We start from the raw sequence: 13890 nt of genomic DNA, 5'->3' as shown, positions 1-13890 counted from the left end.
AATACATATTATAGGATATGTTTGTTTTGCCAGTAATGAATGGGCATATATGATTGGGAACAATTCTGCAAACTTTCTGATCTGCGTATGTATGTATGTCATCTCAAGACACATTACGCTTTACTGGGATCTCTTATATTAAGTTGTACGAACTTTGTAAAGATAAACTTATGTGGAATGGGAGGTGAAAGGCGTGGGACATAAGAGCCAGTGATTTCTGTTCAGATAGTAATTAAACGACGAAGGGACAAACAAGGAAACGAGTATGCTGAAAACCTTTTTGCAGTGGTGTTTGTTCACGGTAGGAAACCCAGTAAAAGGAAACTGTCGATAGTGAAGTATTTAAGAAGTTGGAAACTCATTCAAATTTTTTTTTCTCGTTCAATTTTCTTTTCTTCTTCTTTATTGGTATTGGTATTCTCATCAAAAGGATAACTTTGAAATGAAACTATGCTTGTCTCCTGGTGAATGAAATGCGATTATAAATTTTGAGATACCGTTGAAATGCGATTATAAATTTTGAGATACCGTTGAAATGCGATTATAAATTTTGAGATACCGTTGAAATGCGATTATAAATTTTGAGATACCGTTGAAATGCGATTATAAATTTTGAGATACCGTGTATCATATGCCAATATGATCATGATATCCATTAGTAGTAAAGCTGATATTTGTAAAAACAAAGTTTAATAAATATTGATTTTTTTTTTTTTTTAGATATGAATAGGATATAAATTTATGATACTTTGCTAGTGTTACTGCTTTTTATTACTAATATGTATTAGTAATACACAAAATGTGGGCTGGCAAGGAGTTTGCTTTCTCTCTCTCTCTCTCTCTCTCTCTCTCTCTCTCTCTCTCTCTCTCTCTCTCTCTCTCTCTCTCTCTCTCTCTCTCTCACTCTCTCTCTCTCCCCCCCCCCTTCCCCCCCCTCCCTTCCCCTCTCCCTCTGGGATGGTAAGAATGTCCTTGGTTGTATATTATAACATAATATAATTTGGTGTTCTGTTGAATTCTATGCTGTTTAATGTTTTAAAAAGTTGGCGATGAATTATGGTGGATTTTTTTTGGCTGTGTTGGGAATGGTCTATTGACTTGTCCGTCAAGTTTTGGTGGTGACTGTAACTATAGACAGATCTAAGATGCTATCAAAAGACTTGTTGCTCGTGTAGTTCATCCAACAAATTGCATCTGCTTAGAAGCTGTTTTCCTGCGATAAAATGCGATATACTTGTGTGTCTTGAAACTGGATTTTTTAGCAATTGTTGAGTGCTTTCCAGCTATTACCGTAACATTGTTGTTTCCATCATCATCATCATCCATCATCATCATCATCATCATCATCCATCATCATCATCCATCATCATCATCATCATCCATCATCATCCATCATCATCCATCATCCATCATCCATCATCATCTTTTATATTAAGGGAGCTAATGAATCATGACTGGGAATTCTTAGATGGTTTGCCAGTGGTCAACCAACCATTGATTATATTTTGGCAGTAACTGGATCCTCAGACAAATCTAAGATGTTATATTGCCAGTGCAGTTCATCTTAGAAATCGGGTCTGCTCAGGAATTCCGTACCTCCTAAAAATTGTGGTAGACTTACGGAAATTGAAATTTTGGTGGGGTTGGGTGTCTGTGCTCGTGATGCATTCTAATGTTGCTGTATGTTTATGATTGCAGTTACTATTGACTGATATATACATATTTTGTTATTATTGTTGTTGCGTTTATTGTTAATAGTGACATTATCAGTTTATTGATGACAATAATGGTAGTTAGTTGCTGTATTGCTAATGTTATTATTATTGTTGTTAAAATTGTTATTGTAATTCTTGTTATTATTTTTATTATTGCAATTATTTTTAAAAATTAAACTTACCGTTAATATCATCATCAGTGCTTTTATCACTTCTACCACCCCCACATTTAATTTTATGATTCTTAATGTTATTGACATGGATAATGTATAGAAAAGCTATCTTTATCATGAAGGTTAGTTGTAACCTGCAATTTTGTTCACGTAGTAAATTTATTGTATTTTGTTGCTAACTAGTATTTGGAATAGTGTAATAGAATATTTTTTTTTATGCAGAAGTGAAGTTATTGGTAGTCCACTGCCCAAGGAAGAATACACATCACATGTCTCCACTGCTTGTATACCCTGCCCCTCACGTGATGTTGACAATAAACTAGACAACTCACAGATGTTTGCTTAAGCTCTCACATGATTCCTGTAGAGTGCAAAACCATGATATAGTATCCTCTCAAGACTTGTAGAGGAACTCAAAATTAGTATGGTGCGGGCATCTTCCAAAGGGAACTTCGGGGACTCCTGAGAACAACCCCAAAAGCACAATAGATAATGTTGCACCGAGTGAAAAATTTGGATCGTTGGTGCTTGGTCAACATGGTTAACTCACAGAAAGATCGTTACCAAATTGTAAGTTCAATTCTTTGAGTTTCCTGAATAACTTGTCTGATTTACAAACGTAAACAAAAGTAATTGGATTTAGGGAGGCATGTAAGCAGAGGGATGAATAAAAGGCAAATAAATGAACAACAGCGTGACATGAAAACAGGTGGAGGATATATTATTTTGGACATGTTTAGAAAGTGTTTCTGAACTTGAAAGTTTGGTTGCGGTAAATGAATGAATGATTGTGTTCACCCTAATGAGAGTGAGTTGGGGTCTGATTCGTTGACTGTCTGCGTGCAAGAGAAAAGATTCCAGGATAACTCATTGTTATTGTAATTGCGATTGGGTTGTGCTTGGGTTTGGAAATCTTTTTATGGAAATGTTTACAAATTTTAGAGATACATAAAAAGATATGTGTTTAGATGACTTGGTGTGGGAATCCAAGAACATAAGTGTATGACTCTGTCCCCTCATGTTCAAGTGTGTGTGTGTGTGTATATATATATATATATATATATATATATATATATATATATATATATATATATATATATATATATATATATATATACATACATACATACATACATAAAGCAGAAAGAAATTCTCACTACATGCATCTACACTGACTGACAAACTTTCATACCCAGACATACTCCATTCATCTTCTGAGTTTAAGTTTAATTAGATTTTTTTTTTCACATGATTATTTAATATTAGCAAGAGTAATTATTGTAATTCAAGAAATCAATATACTGAAGTCTGATACTAGGGGGAATATTCTTCTAAGGAAAAAATTGAGAAATGATATTGTTGACTATTTGAAGCGATCAGCTGCTAAATATGGATTGAGTATAAGAAGGTTGGCACTTGTGGGAAGAGATTTACCCTGGCAGTATTTTTTTTTTTAATGCCTTGTAGGTACTTTTTTTTTTTTTGTTAAATCCCCCCAGCTTAATTAGGCAGTAGACTTTACATAAGGTACTCACTGATGTCTTCCTTGTATGCGCATATCATTTTTATCTCTGGGACCCTTTCAAGTAAATTAGAACTGGTGTAGTAGTTGATGACTTGCCCTTTGAATCTGATTGCTTCTTGTCAAGTGTAGATTGAGAGGAAGGTGGTGGTACAATAGCATAATGGCTCAGGCGGCTGCTACAATGTGTCTCCTCTCCGTAGGTGGGTGATGGCCGAGTGGCAGGTAGCGGAGTGACGGGTGACGACCCTGGCCCTTACACCTGTTCTGTGTGTGGCCAGGAGTTCGCTTGGCAGGCTCAGTGGCTTGTGCACTGTGCCACACACTCGCCCTCAGCTGTAGCTAAGTTTCGTTGCCCCTTCTGTAACTATGGGACCAATGACCGGAGCAACTTCCGCAGACACGTAATTGTGCACACCGGTGTCAAAAATTATATTTGTCCTCGTTGTGGCAGAAGATCAAATGACCGAAGCAATATGAAGAAGCACGTTATGCGATGTGCAGCTACGCCACCGACGCACACATTGAGCTAGATGTTTGTTTAGAGGAAGGTTGAATTATTTCCAAGTCTATTAGTGATGATGATGTTTTTATTATTATTATTATTATTATTATTATTATTATTATTATTAATTTTCATTGTTTTCATTGTTTTCATTATTATTATTATTATTATTATCATCATAGTTATTGTTATTATCATTAGCATTATTGTTATTGTTGTTATTATTATTATTATTAATATCTTTTATATTGTTGTTGGTATTATTATTATTATTATTATTATTATTATTATTATTATTATTATTTTTATTATTACCATTATCATTATCATTATTATCATTAATAATGATAATAATAACGATAATATTGATAATATCATTGTTATTATTATTATTATTATTATTATTTCAACTATAATTATTAGTATAATTGTTATAATTATAATTATTTCAATTATAATTATTATAATTATTATTATTTCAATTATAATTATTATAATTATAAGTATTATAGTTATTATTATAATTAATATTTTTGTTATTATTATTATTATTTTTATTATCATCATCATCATCATCTGTATGATCTTTTTGATATTTTATTATTATTTTTTCTTATATAATGTATCAAATCAGGGTTTATCAGGAGTGACAGTTTACTTCGGTTACTCCAATATTGCATTTTGATGCATTATCCGTAAGGGGTTTGTCACCTCTGAGGACCTTGTTTTGGAGTTGTGAATATGATGTATATTTTTTTTCCATTATAACCAGTATTAATCAGTTGGTAGGGTTTTCAAAGTAAATAGACCAATGTATAAAGTATGAGGGTAACAGCCCAATTTAACTTATTCTTTGCAACAATAAGAGAATCTGCAGAATACCATGTATTCTGGTATTTATTGAAGCTGTGTTTCAATAAGGCTAAAAGGTCATCAAGAATCTTGTTGGCTCTGTGATATTCAAGTTATTTTTTGTACTCTTGAAAAATATTTTTTTTTTCCTTTTTGTTGGGAAAGATAATAAAGTTTGATATTGTAATAGAACTTCTGTCCTTTCATTTATATTCCAGTTAGTTTTAAAGAAGTCGGGTGTAGTGTAAAACCTGTGTTTGGCACTCTTGTATTCAGATTTTTCTCATTTTTATTTGTAATTGAACCACTTTTCAATTTGAAAAGTGTAGGTATGGTTTTACGGAAGATTGCTGTTCGTTTCTTGTATATAGTAATATTTGCTGATATTTTTCGTAATATAGAAATCAAAACAGACCAAGGAATAATGAAAATGATTAAGGAGAACACTAAAAAATGGAATTAATTTGTTTTAGATTTAGTCCTTTTTTTGTCCATTTGATATTAGGATTTCCCTTCTAGAATCAGATGAGCATGAGATTCGTATTACTAAAGGAAACCGACTACATTGCCATAGGATGATGGAGAACAAAATTGTTGGGAAAAATGATTGAATCTATGAATGTCAAAAACCTATTGCTGTGTTCATATGAGCTTAAGAAAAACTGTGATAATACAATTCACTTTGCTTCTGAAACATATCATGCCTTCTGTGAAACTTGGTTTGCGCTTATTCATTTTCTGTATCTTCTATAGTCGTTTGAAATGCGGATGAAAGCTGCCTTTTACATTTAGGTACTCTCGAATGAAAATTTTGACCAGGACTCTGGCTATAAAGTTGTTCCCCTTATTTCCAAAGTGTTCTGGTTAGCATTTGTGGGTTGTGGAACTTTTACCAGAGAGAAAAACATGAATTACGTCGGGATGTGTTGGGGGGGGAGGGGTGGATATTTTTATTCTGTCAAAGATATTTCAAAGGAAAGAAAAGTTTGTGTTTAGTCATTACTATTACTGTTAATATGAAATTGCATACGATTTAGGAGTTAAACTATTTTGTTAGCTTTTTGAAACATGAGCAAAGGGAAGGAATTTACATCTGAGAATGACGAGTTATCATTACGAGACTTGCCATGAAGTGCACTTACATTTTATCTAGTATGGATAAAAAAAAAAAATTTGGTGAACAGGCTCATCTAGTGTCAATCTGCTAATGCCTGTTTATTCCTATCAAGCAAATTATTATTTGTGGATCATAGAAATCAAAATTTATAGTCTTTAAGAACTTGGCTCTTTACTCCATTGATGAATGTCTGGAAAATTTGATTGACAAGTTATACTGAATTTCATGAGCAAGTTTGCACACATCTTAGAAGCCTAATTACAGGCAGGTTGTAGACAAATTAATCTGAAAAGAAGAAAGTTTAGGGAAAATAATGAGAGAGGAAAAGAGGCTGTTGCCATAGTCAAGGATGCTCATTCCTAAATATGAATGAAGAAAGTGAAGGTAACTTTTTGGAAAGAATGTTCTTGAAAGTTGTCTTTAAAAGTAGAATTTTAAAAATAGCTCAAGGTGACCTCGAATGATTATTAATCCACTTGCGATTGTACATTTTCAAGCCGAAGATAATCTTATCCGGGTGGCTTCAAAATTGGCGTGCGGGCAGGTTCCCGGACTTACCTGAGCGTCACAGGTGACAGAATCAGAGCGCAAGCTCCAGGTGTCTCATATGTGTGACACCTGTTGCAAGTGGGTTAACCCTGCAACTGCACAGTTAAACTTTCAGGACTGCAAAATGTGCAGCAAACAGCCAAAAAATGTATTTCTAGAAACAGTTTTTATTTGGAGGTGGGGTCAGTGTGACTGGGAGGCTAGTGTAAGGGGAGCTGATAACTTGTTGTTTGAGTGGGATGGTGTCAACGAGAAAATTGTTACTTCAGATAGGTTCATTGGATTTTAGCCGGGCTTAGCAGAAATATTTGAAATGCTGCTTGGAACATCTATCACCTTGAGATATTATTTGTAGTTGTTCTTTTAGCATTTTGAGATATCTCGTGCAGTTTACAAGTTGAGTATATATGGAGGAGAAAGGGAGAAATGAATATTGATAGAAAATCTATATTATATTAGTTGAATGTTTCTGATGTGTACATATTTATACTTCAGTAATTTGTGAATGATCAGTATAGCATGTGATTGAATGAAAGTTGAATTGATTTTTATAGAAAGAAAACGGTATATATTGCAAGGCATTAGTTATTTGATGGGTTTATTTACTTAATTATAAATGTGAGGGGGAGTTTTGGGTTATAAAAAGGCAAAGCTACTTTTGCAAATTGGCTGGTGTGCTGATTGTATGGAACAATACAAAACTTCAAAGGAAATGGTGTGGGGGAGGTCTTAGAAATGTGGAAGGGAGGAGGTCAAGGGAAGGGCTAGAAGAATGTCTGCATTAAAGAACTAAAAAGGATTCCCACTAAGTGGATCTGAAGTAGGTACACTACTGACGGAGGCTGTTTCTTTGCAGCTTGAAGAAGCTGGGCGGATGCTGGCGTGTGAGCCAGTTGGTGGCCCTATGGGTGAGCCTAGGGGTGAGGAGGGTGGACAACTACGTTGTCCGGTGTGTGGGCGGGCCAGCAGCCGGCGGGATCACCTGAAGCGCCACATGCGCATCCACACCGGGGAGAAACCTCACAAGTGTCCATATTGCCCCTTCCGCAGCCTTCTTAAATGGAATGTTAAGTCCCACATGCAGCGGCGCCACAGTATGAACTGGCTGCCCATGGGAGATGCACAATGAAAAGCCAGCAGTGGACATGGTGCTAAAGGTGCATTAGAATACCAGTGTCATGGGATAGCAGAATTTATTTAGGGTTCTGAGGAACTAGGGCAGTGTGTGCTGCTAGTGAAGTGAAATGAAGGCAGCTGTGCAAAGGCATTGGCTTACAGGAATCATCAGCTTGTTCCTGAGAGAAGTTTTTGTAGATTGAAATAATCTTGGATGAAGCCAGATCTAGTGAGATGCAATATAGTGAGATGTATGTGATTTTAAGTTGTATGGTAACATAATGGATGTTGAATGTATCCAAAGTGGAACAACCTTTTGATATTTTAACATTACAGTGCTTAAAAGTAGATGTTCTCAGCTGATAAATTTTGTGGTAAAAATATTTCAAGATTTGAGGCACACTTTGTTAGACATTTTGTGGAGTCCTACACACTGTGCATATCCTCTTTGTGGAATGGAATGGAATGCCAAAGCAAGTATTTGTTTTTCAATAAAACAAATCAGTATCTTAGTTGTTTATCATTGCATATCCTGTTTTAGGCAAGCTTGAGAGAAGGAAAATGGTCGTTTGTTTGCTTTCTTAGAATGTTGGGTAAGTTGGTGGGAATATTTTTAATTTCTTCTATTATTATTATTATTATTATTTTTTTCATTTGTTTATTTTTTTTATAATGGTTAACACATTGTTGCAGTGCAGTTACCAACAAGAATGGCTTTGTAGAAAGTGGGCTAAGGGAAAGGAAAATCCACTCTTGATGTTTTAACACTGGCTGTGAATATTTGTACAGTTGTATTTTCTTTTTTCTCTCTCTCTCTCTCTCTCTCTCTTATAATTCTTTTTGTGTGTGTGAGTATAGCTTCCATTTGGTTGGGGGAAATATTTCTCAATTTTTTTTTCATAATGTGAAGTACTGATTTCCTGTAATAGAAGTTGTATGAACACGAGTTACACGAAAACCAACCTATCTCGACTTTGTAACCTGATTGCCCACGGTGGTTGTATATCATAAAGCTGAGGGTGGAGTAACACGTGTTGTCTCCCCAGGGGTGTGACGCGTCGCAGGGGCTTAGGTGTAGGCACTGCGGACTATTGGCGAGGAACCCCTACCACCTACGGCAGCATGTGATGATTCACACTGGGGAGAGGCCACTCAAGTGTAACCTTTGTCCATACTCCTGCATCAAGACTAATGACCTTAAGAAGCACATGGACACACACACAGGGCAGAAGAGATACCAGTGTCCATTTTGTCCCCACCGTAGTGCGAGGCGGAACAGTATGAGACTGCACATTGCCAGCAGGCACAGTCAGTTGACTGATGTCCACCCGAGGTCCTCCAGCCCTTGCGGTCAGAGCTCAGAGCACCTGGAACAGTCTCGGAGTTTACGGAGCCAGGCCGCCGCTGCTGCTGCGGCTGTGGCTTCTGCTTCTTCGCTCAGCCAGGGACACTTCCCTAGCCAGCATTCCCCAAATTAGATTAAGAAGGGAAGTTTTAATGCTTTTTAAACTGCTGAGGAATGTTATGTGTGATTGGTTGAAAAGGAAAATTGTAAGAAATTATTTTTCAGCTAGCTTATAGGTCAATATTTCCTTGCTTTCTCTGTGGTAAATGAAATTGAATGTATATATTTTGATTTTAGATAACTTCTTAAGACAGACAGTTATTTTTAAACTGAAGAAAGTGCCAATAATAAAGTTTATTATTGTGAAAGAAGCCAAATTATTTAATAGATCTTTATTAATACTATTTACTATGATTATGTCCAATTATTTATTTACCTAACAATATTATTTTTTTAGTCAAGCATGTAGTCCAGTTAAGGCAAGGCCTTTGGGCGAAGAGTCACTGTGTGGCCCAAAGCACCATAGGAAACATGTTGCAATAATGAAAGCATGCCAAGGTAACATTGTAATCTTTCAATTCAATTCTGAACCCTGAGAGCTAAATATGTTGTGCTTGTTGACAATGCTGATATAGGCCAACACTTATTAAAAGATCAGAGGTTTAGGGATAGTGGCACACAGACTTGGCAGTCAGTTATAGAAACCAGTTTACAAACAGGGATTGGAAGTCTTAGCTTGCAGATCAATAAATTCTGCTAGGCTATTCTGTTTGTCTTTTTATCCATTTGTTAGCTCTTTTTTTCTCCCTCTATAAATCTTACCTGTTTACATGTACCTATTGTAACAATCAGATGTCTGTCTACATCTGTGTTATTGTTAATTTTTTGTGTCTCTATGTTCATATGTTTCTCTTTGTTTCTATTATTTCTAGTATGTCAACTGTATTTGTGGTAATAGGTTCAGTATGTAAAAGTTTAATGGATATGTGCTAAGACATGAAATTTGGTCATGGCAAAGGTGTAACAGCATGAAAGTTGATAATAGGTAAGAGGCATATATAAATGCAGATGATTTAAAACTTTTTGTATTTTTTTCATCACATTGTTTAACAGATTGTAAATGTTAATAAACCACCCATTTCCCCATTATTTTGTGGAAGTTGATAGTTCATTTAAACTGATTGATAAATGATTTTGCATCTGTTCTAGTGGTTAATACATCTTGGAGTCAAGTTGACCATTGAAAATTTTGAAAAAACAGTTATATTGGATAAAATGCAGCTTCTGACTGGGTTATTTTTTCATGCTATTATTGCCATAGTTGTAGAGCCTCAAAATTGATTTTACATATTTATGCCCCAAGTTTTAAACAGAAGTTTTGTGAAATATTATTATAATGATCTCTATAGTTTTATTGAATAACAAGGTTCAGAGAGTCTGAGTCTCATATAGATTCTGTTCCCAAGTTCACATACATACAAGCTTGAGAGCTTGATTTCCTCTCTATATTAATAGTGAGCTTTAGGACATCTCTGTACTAAGGGATTCCAGCAAGTCATTTGTGATGTATGCTCATGAGTGAGTTTGTTTTTTTGAAAAAATAAAACCTTCGGCTGTTTACATTGTCATGTTACCATAATAACAAATTCAACAGCACATTTGAATATTGTGATATTTTGTCAGAAAATTACAAAAGAAAAGTTTTTGTTTTAAATGATTAATTGTTAAGTCTGATGTCAAAATGAAAAAGTAGTGCTTTCAGCCATTTATTGTGAAACTAAATTGGCTCTTCACTGTCGATTGTTCATAAGTTTCTTTTGCAAAATTCAATCGTGAGTGAGTTGTAGCTCTTTGGTAATGAGCAAGTAAGGTTGTTTGTTTTGTATGTACAAAATTTTTTGTATTTGATATCCCATCTTCAACTCCATTGTCTTCCTATCAACTACACTTCTGTCTTGTAAAGTTAAGGCCATTTTATGAAATCATCTTGGCTTTTCAAGAATATGAGTTTTGGAATAATAATTGGACAGTTATTGCAACTTGCACAAAGTGAGATCTCATAATTTCTTGATCAACGAAATATTTATTTTTATTTGGCACTTCTGAGGCATTAAAACATAGGTAGACTACTTAGGATAGTTCAGTTGTTGCTGATATTTAAGAAAAGAAAATGTATTTTATGTGCCATAGTGTAAAAACAAAGTAAAGAGCTTTTTAAAAGGATTGACCCTTTTTTTAATAATCCTTCACAGGAGGAAGCACTTAAGTATGTTACACTTTCATTTTTTCTTTATTTTTTTCAATATTATTATGTTTGAGTATAAACATCTGGAAATGAGAGGTGAAGGGTTAGGCTCTTGTGATACTCCAGGATAATATGGAAGTTGCTTTGTGATAAAACTATGAATTTTAGAGGTGTGAGAACAGGGTGGTTCATTGGGGTAAGGAAGGGTGTTGGGTTTGTGTTCTATTTTCACATGATGATGTTTGGTATAAGTGTGGTGTTCTGATAATCAATTTGTTTAGGCTTTATCTCCATGTGCATGTCCTTTGTACGTAATTATCATTTTTTGGTAATTATCATTTTCTGTCTGGGAACCAATGGTGATGGTTTCTTAGTGGGAATGAAATTCAAACAAAAATATTAAGGAGAAGGAAAAGTAACACACTTGTAAATTATATTTCGTCAGGTGAGATTCAGAATTCAAGTAACAGGTGTTTGGATATTAATATTAATGGAAAAGTTGTAAATCTATTTTCTGCATTGTGAAAACATTTGATTTTGTGTTTTTTAGTGAATAATTTTTCGTATTGATTGTTTTCTTTTCCACAATTTATATAGTTTTTTTTCATTATTTTAAAAGGTATTTGTTTTTGTGTAAATTGTTACCATTATTATTATTATTATTTTTAAAGATATTTTTGCCAGATAGGTTTCCAATAGTGTATTGCTGATGTTTTAACCTTTTATTCCATGAGAGAAATGACACTTCAGCTATAGCTTCTGATGAAAAACATTGGAAACAATAATGGAAAGGATCGCATGCCATTCTACCTGGTGAGAAGAAGTAACTTTGAGAGTTTTTACAGCACTTTGAGGCAAAGGAGAAATAATGGGGAATGTCTCTTTGCAGTGGGTGTGGCCATCTTCACAAAGTGACGGGGTAGCGGGTGATGAGAGAGCTCTACAAGGTGATGCTATGGCATGTGAGAGCCCAGCTGCAGTGGGTGGTGGTACCGTTGGCGTTGCCGGAGGGAAGGTTGTTAGTAGCCGGGGTGCACCTAGCTCTCACCTTCTGTGTCACTTGTGTGGCTATGTTGCCCAGCGAAGGCAGCACCTGGAAACCCACGTCCGCACGCACACTGGAGAGAGACCCCACCAATGCCCCCATTGTAAATACAAGTGTAATGATCTGAGCAATCTGAAGAAGCACATCCGAATCCATAGTGGGGAGAAGCCCTTTGCATGCCCACACTGCCCTTTTCGTTCTGGGGAGAGCAGCAGCATCAAGAAACACATAAGGAAACATCATACACCCGATAATTCAGTGCAGCCCCAGGATGCCTTTGCCATGGCTACCCAACCCACTTACCCCTGGCAAGATTCGGCCATGTAATTAAATTACTCTTAACCCACATTCAGATTGAAGGCAAGATCAGGGTGTTTTTCCTGGGTAAGGATAGGCTTGATTATTTTTGCTGTCAGGTGTTGCATTTGTACATTTTTGATGGAAGTAGGATTTGTAGTACTATGTTGTTTTTCTTTTCTGTAGCCTGTGAACTGTCTCAGAGAAAAAATGATAAGCTTGGAAGTAGACAAATTGTATTAATATGTAAATAGTGGAAGATGTAAAGTGGATAGCCTTGAAGAATATATAGATACTGAGGCATAGTAAATGTTGCAGCCAGTTTTACCGAGCATTTAGGCGTGTGCCCTTTCTAAAGCAAGGTTGTGCTCTTTGCAGTTGGTGCTCAGTTCTCCATGGGTATCTGGCAGTGGGCGACGAGACCCAGAAGTACATTCAGGCTTACAAGAGGGTCAAATGGGCATGCAGCCTGCTCACTTGGGCCCTCGCAGTTTGCAGGTGGCTATACAGACGACTTACCAAGGAAGACCGAGCGAGCACAAATGTCCCTACTGTACTTACACTTCGCGACTTAGCTCCAACTTGCGGCGCCATGTTCGGACGCACACTGGTGAAATGCCGTACTCCTGTGCAAACTGTGATTTTCGGTGTAAAGATGCCAGCTCAATGAAGCGACACCAGATAACACACGCCAGACGTTCGCTGCACCCCTCGCAAACCACAGTTGACAGTGCGAGCAATATATAAAGACTGCAGAAAAGTAATACTTTTCTGGCTCAGTATATTTTTTGATAAGTAAAAATAAAAGAAGAAAATGATTTAGTTAATTTCTTTTGTTTTTGTTCTATCCTTGTGTGTCTTATCATTTTTGTTAAAGGTCACTGTAGGAAGTGGCAGTGTAGGAAGCTTTTAAAGAACATTGAAGATTCATGGCCAAAATGAAAATCATAATAAGAAAAATTGAGAAGATGAATATTGTAGGTGTCATCTTATGGTGGTGATGAAAGAAAATTTATGATTATTCCATGTTTTATGGAACTGGAATAAGTTGTGACAGGAATTTCTGACAAAAGAAAGAGGCTTTAATTGACACTGATATTTTAAAGTTTGATGAAAAGATGATCTGTTTTTTGAAGAAAGAGGAAGGACCAGTACTGTCAGTTTTGCCTATTCAATGCTTCAGTTCTGCCAAAATCACTCCTTGACACTGAAGATGAGGAAAATGACTTCTTTTGTTGGGACAGGGAAATTACACATTGTTGGCGTGCATTTTTAAGAAGTTGCTTGGCTGGTACATGGTAGTGACGCTGTTGGGTCTCTTTGCAGTGGGCGGCCCCCCAGATGTACAGTGGGCGGGTGTTGGGTGGGCGGCCAGTCACGTGTCCGATCTGTGGGCGCAGCGTGAGTCG

The 13890-nt window shown here is 36.0% G+C and overlaps 2 protein-coding genes across 2 annotated transcripts; both read left to right on the top strand.

Annotated features, from left to right (window-relative positions):
* Positions 1–1945: 1945 nt before the first annotated feature.
* LOC138863174 (gastrula zinc finger protein XlCGF9.1-like) lies at positions 1946–4959 on the top strand. Its single transcript, XM_070127115.1, has 2 exons — positions 1946–2458; positions 3614–4959. The coding sequence occupies exons 1-2, from the start codon at positions 2381–2383 to the stop codon at positions 3941–3943; spliced, it is 408 nt and encodes a 135-aa protein (XP_069983216.1). The 5' UTR covers positions 1946–2380; the 3' UTR covers positions 3944–4959.
* Positions 4960–8663: 3704 nt separating this feature from the next.
* Positions 8664–13308, top strand: LOC138863172 (zinc finger protein 513-like). Its single transcript, XM_070127114.1, has 2 exons — positions 8664–12568; positions 12860–13308. Exon 1 carries the CDS (start codon positions 12008–12010, stop codon positions 12509–12511), a length of 504 nt encoding a protein of 167 aa, XP_069983215.1. The 5' UTR covers positions 8664–12007; the 3' UTR covers positions 12512–12568; positions 12860–13308.
* Positions 13309–13890: the final 582 nt, after the last annotated feature.

Source organism: Penaeus vannamei, chromosome 11, assembly GCF_042767895.1.
Source record: "Penaeus vannamei isolate JL-2024 chromosome 11, ASM4276789v1, whole genome shotgun sequence".
Taxonomy (NCBI): domain Eukaryota; kingdom Metazoa; phylum Arthropoda; class Malacostraca; order Decapoda; family Penaeidae; genus Penaeus; species Penaeus vannamei.
This window is presented reverse-complemented; position numbering and strand designations above follow the sequence as displayed.

Coding starts and splice junctions, on each gene's coding strand:
- LOC138863174 (XM_070127115.1), top strand. CDS start 2,381: ATGTTGCACCGAGTGAAAAATTTGGATCGTTGGTGCTTGGTCAACATG. Junction 2,459..3,613: donor AGAAAGATCGTTACCAAATT/GTAAGTTCAATT, acceptor TCCTCTCCGTAG/GTGGGTGATGGCCGAGTGGC.
- LOC138863172 (XM_070127114.1), top strand. CDS start 12,008: ATGGGGAATGTCTCTTTGCAGTGGGTGTGGCCATCTTCACAAAGTGAC.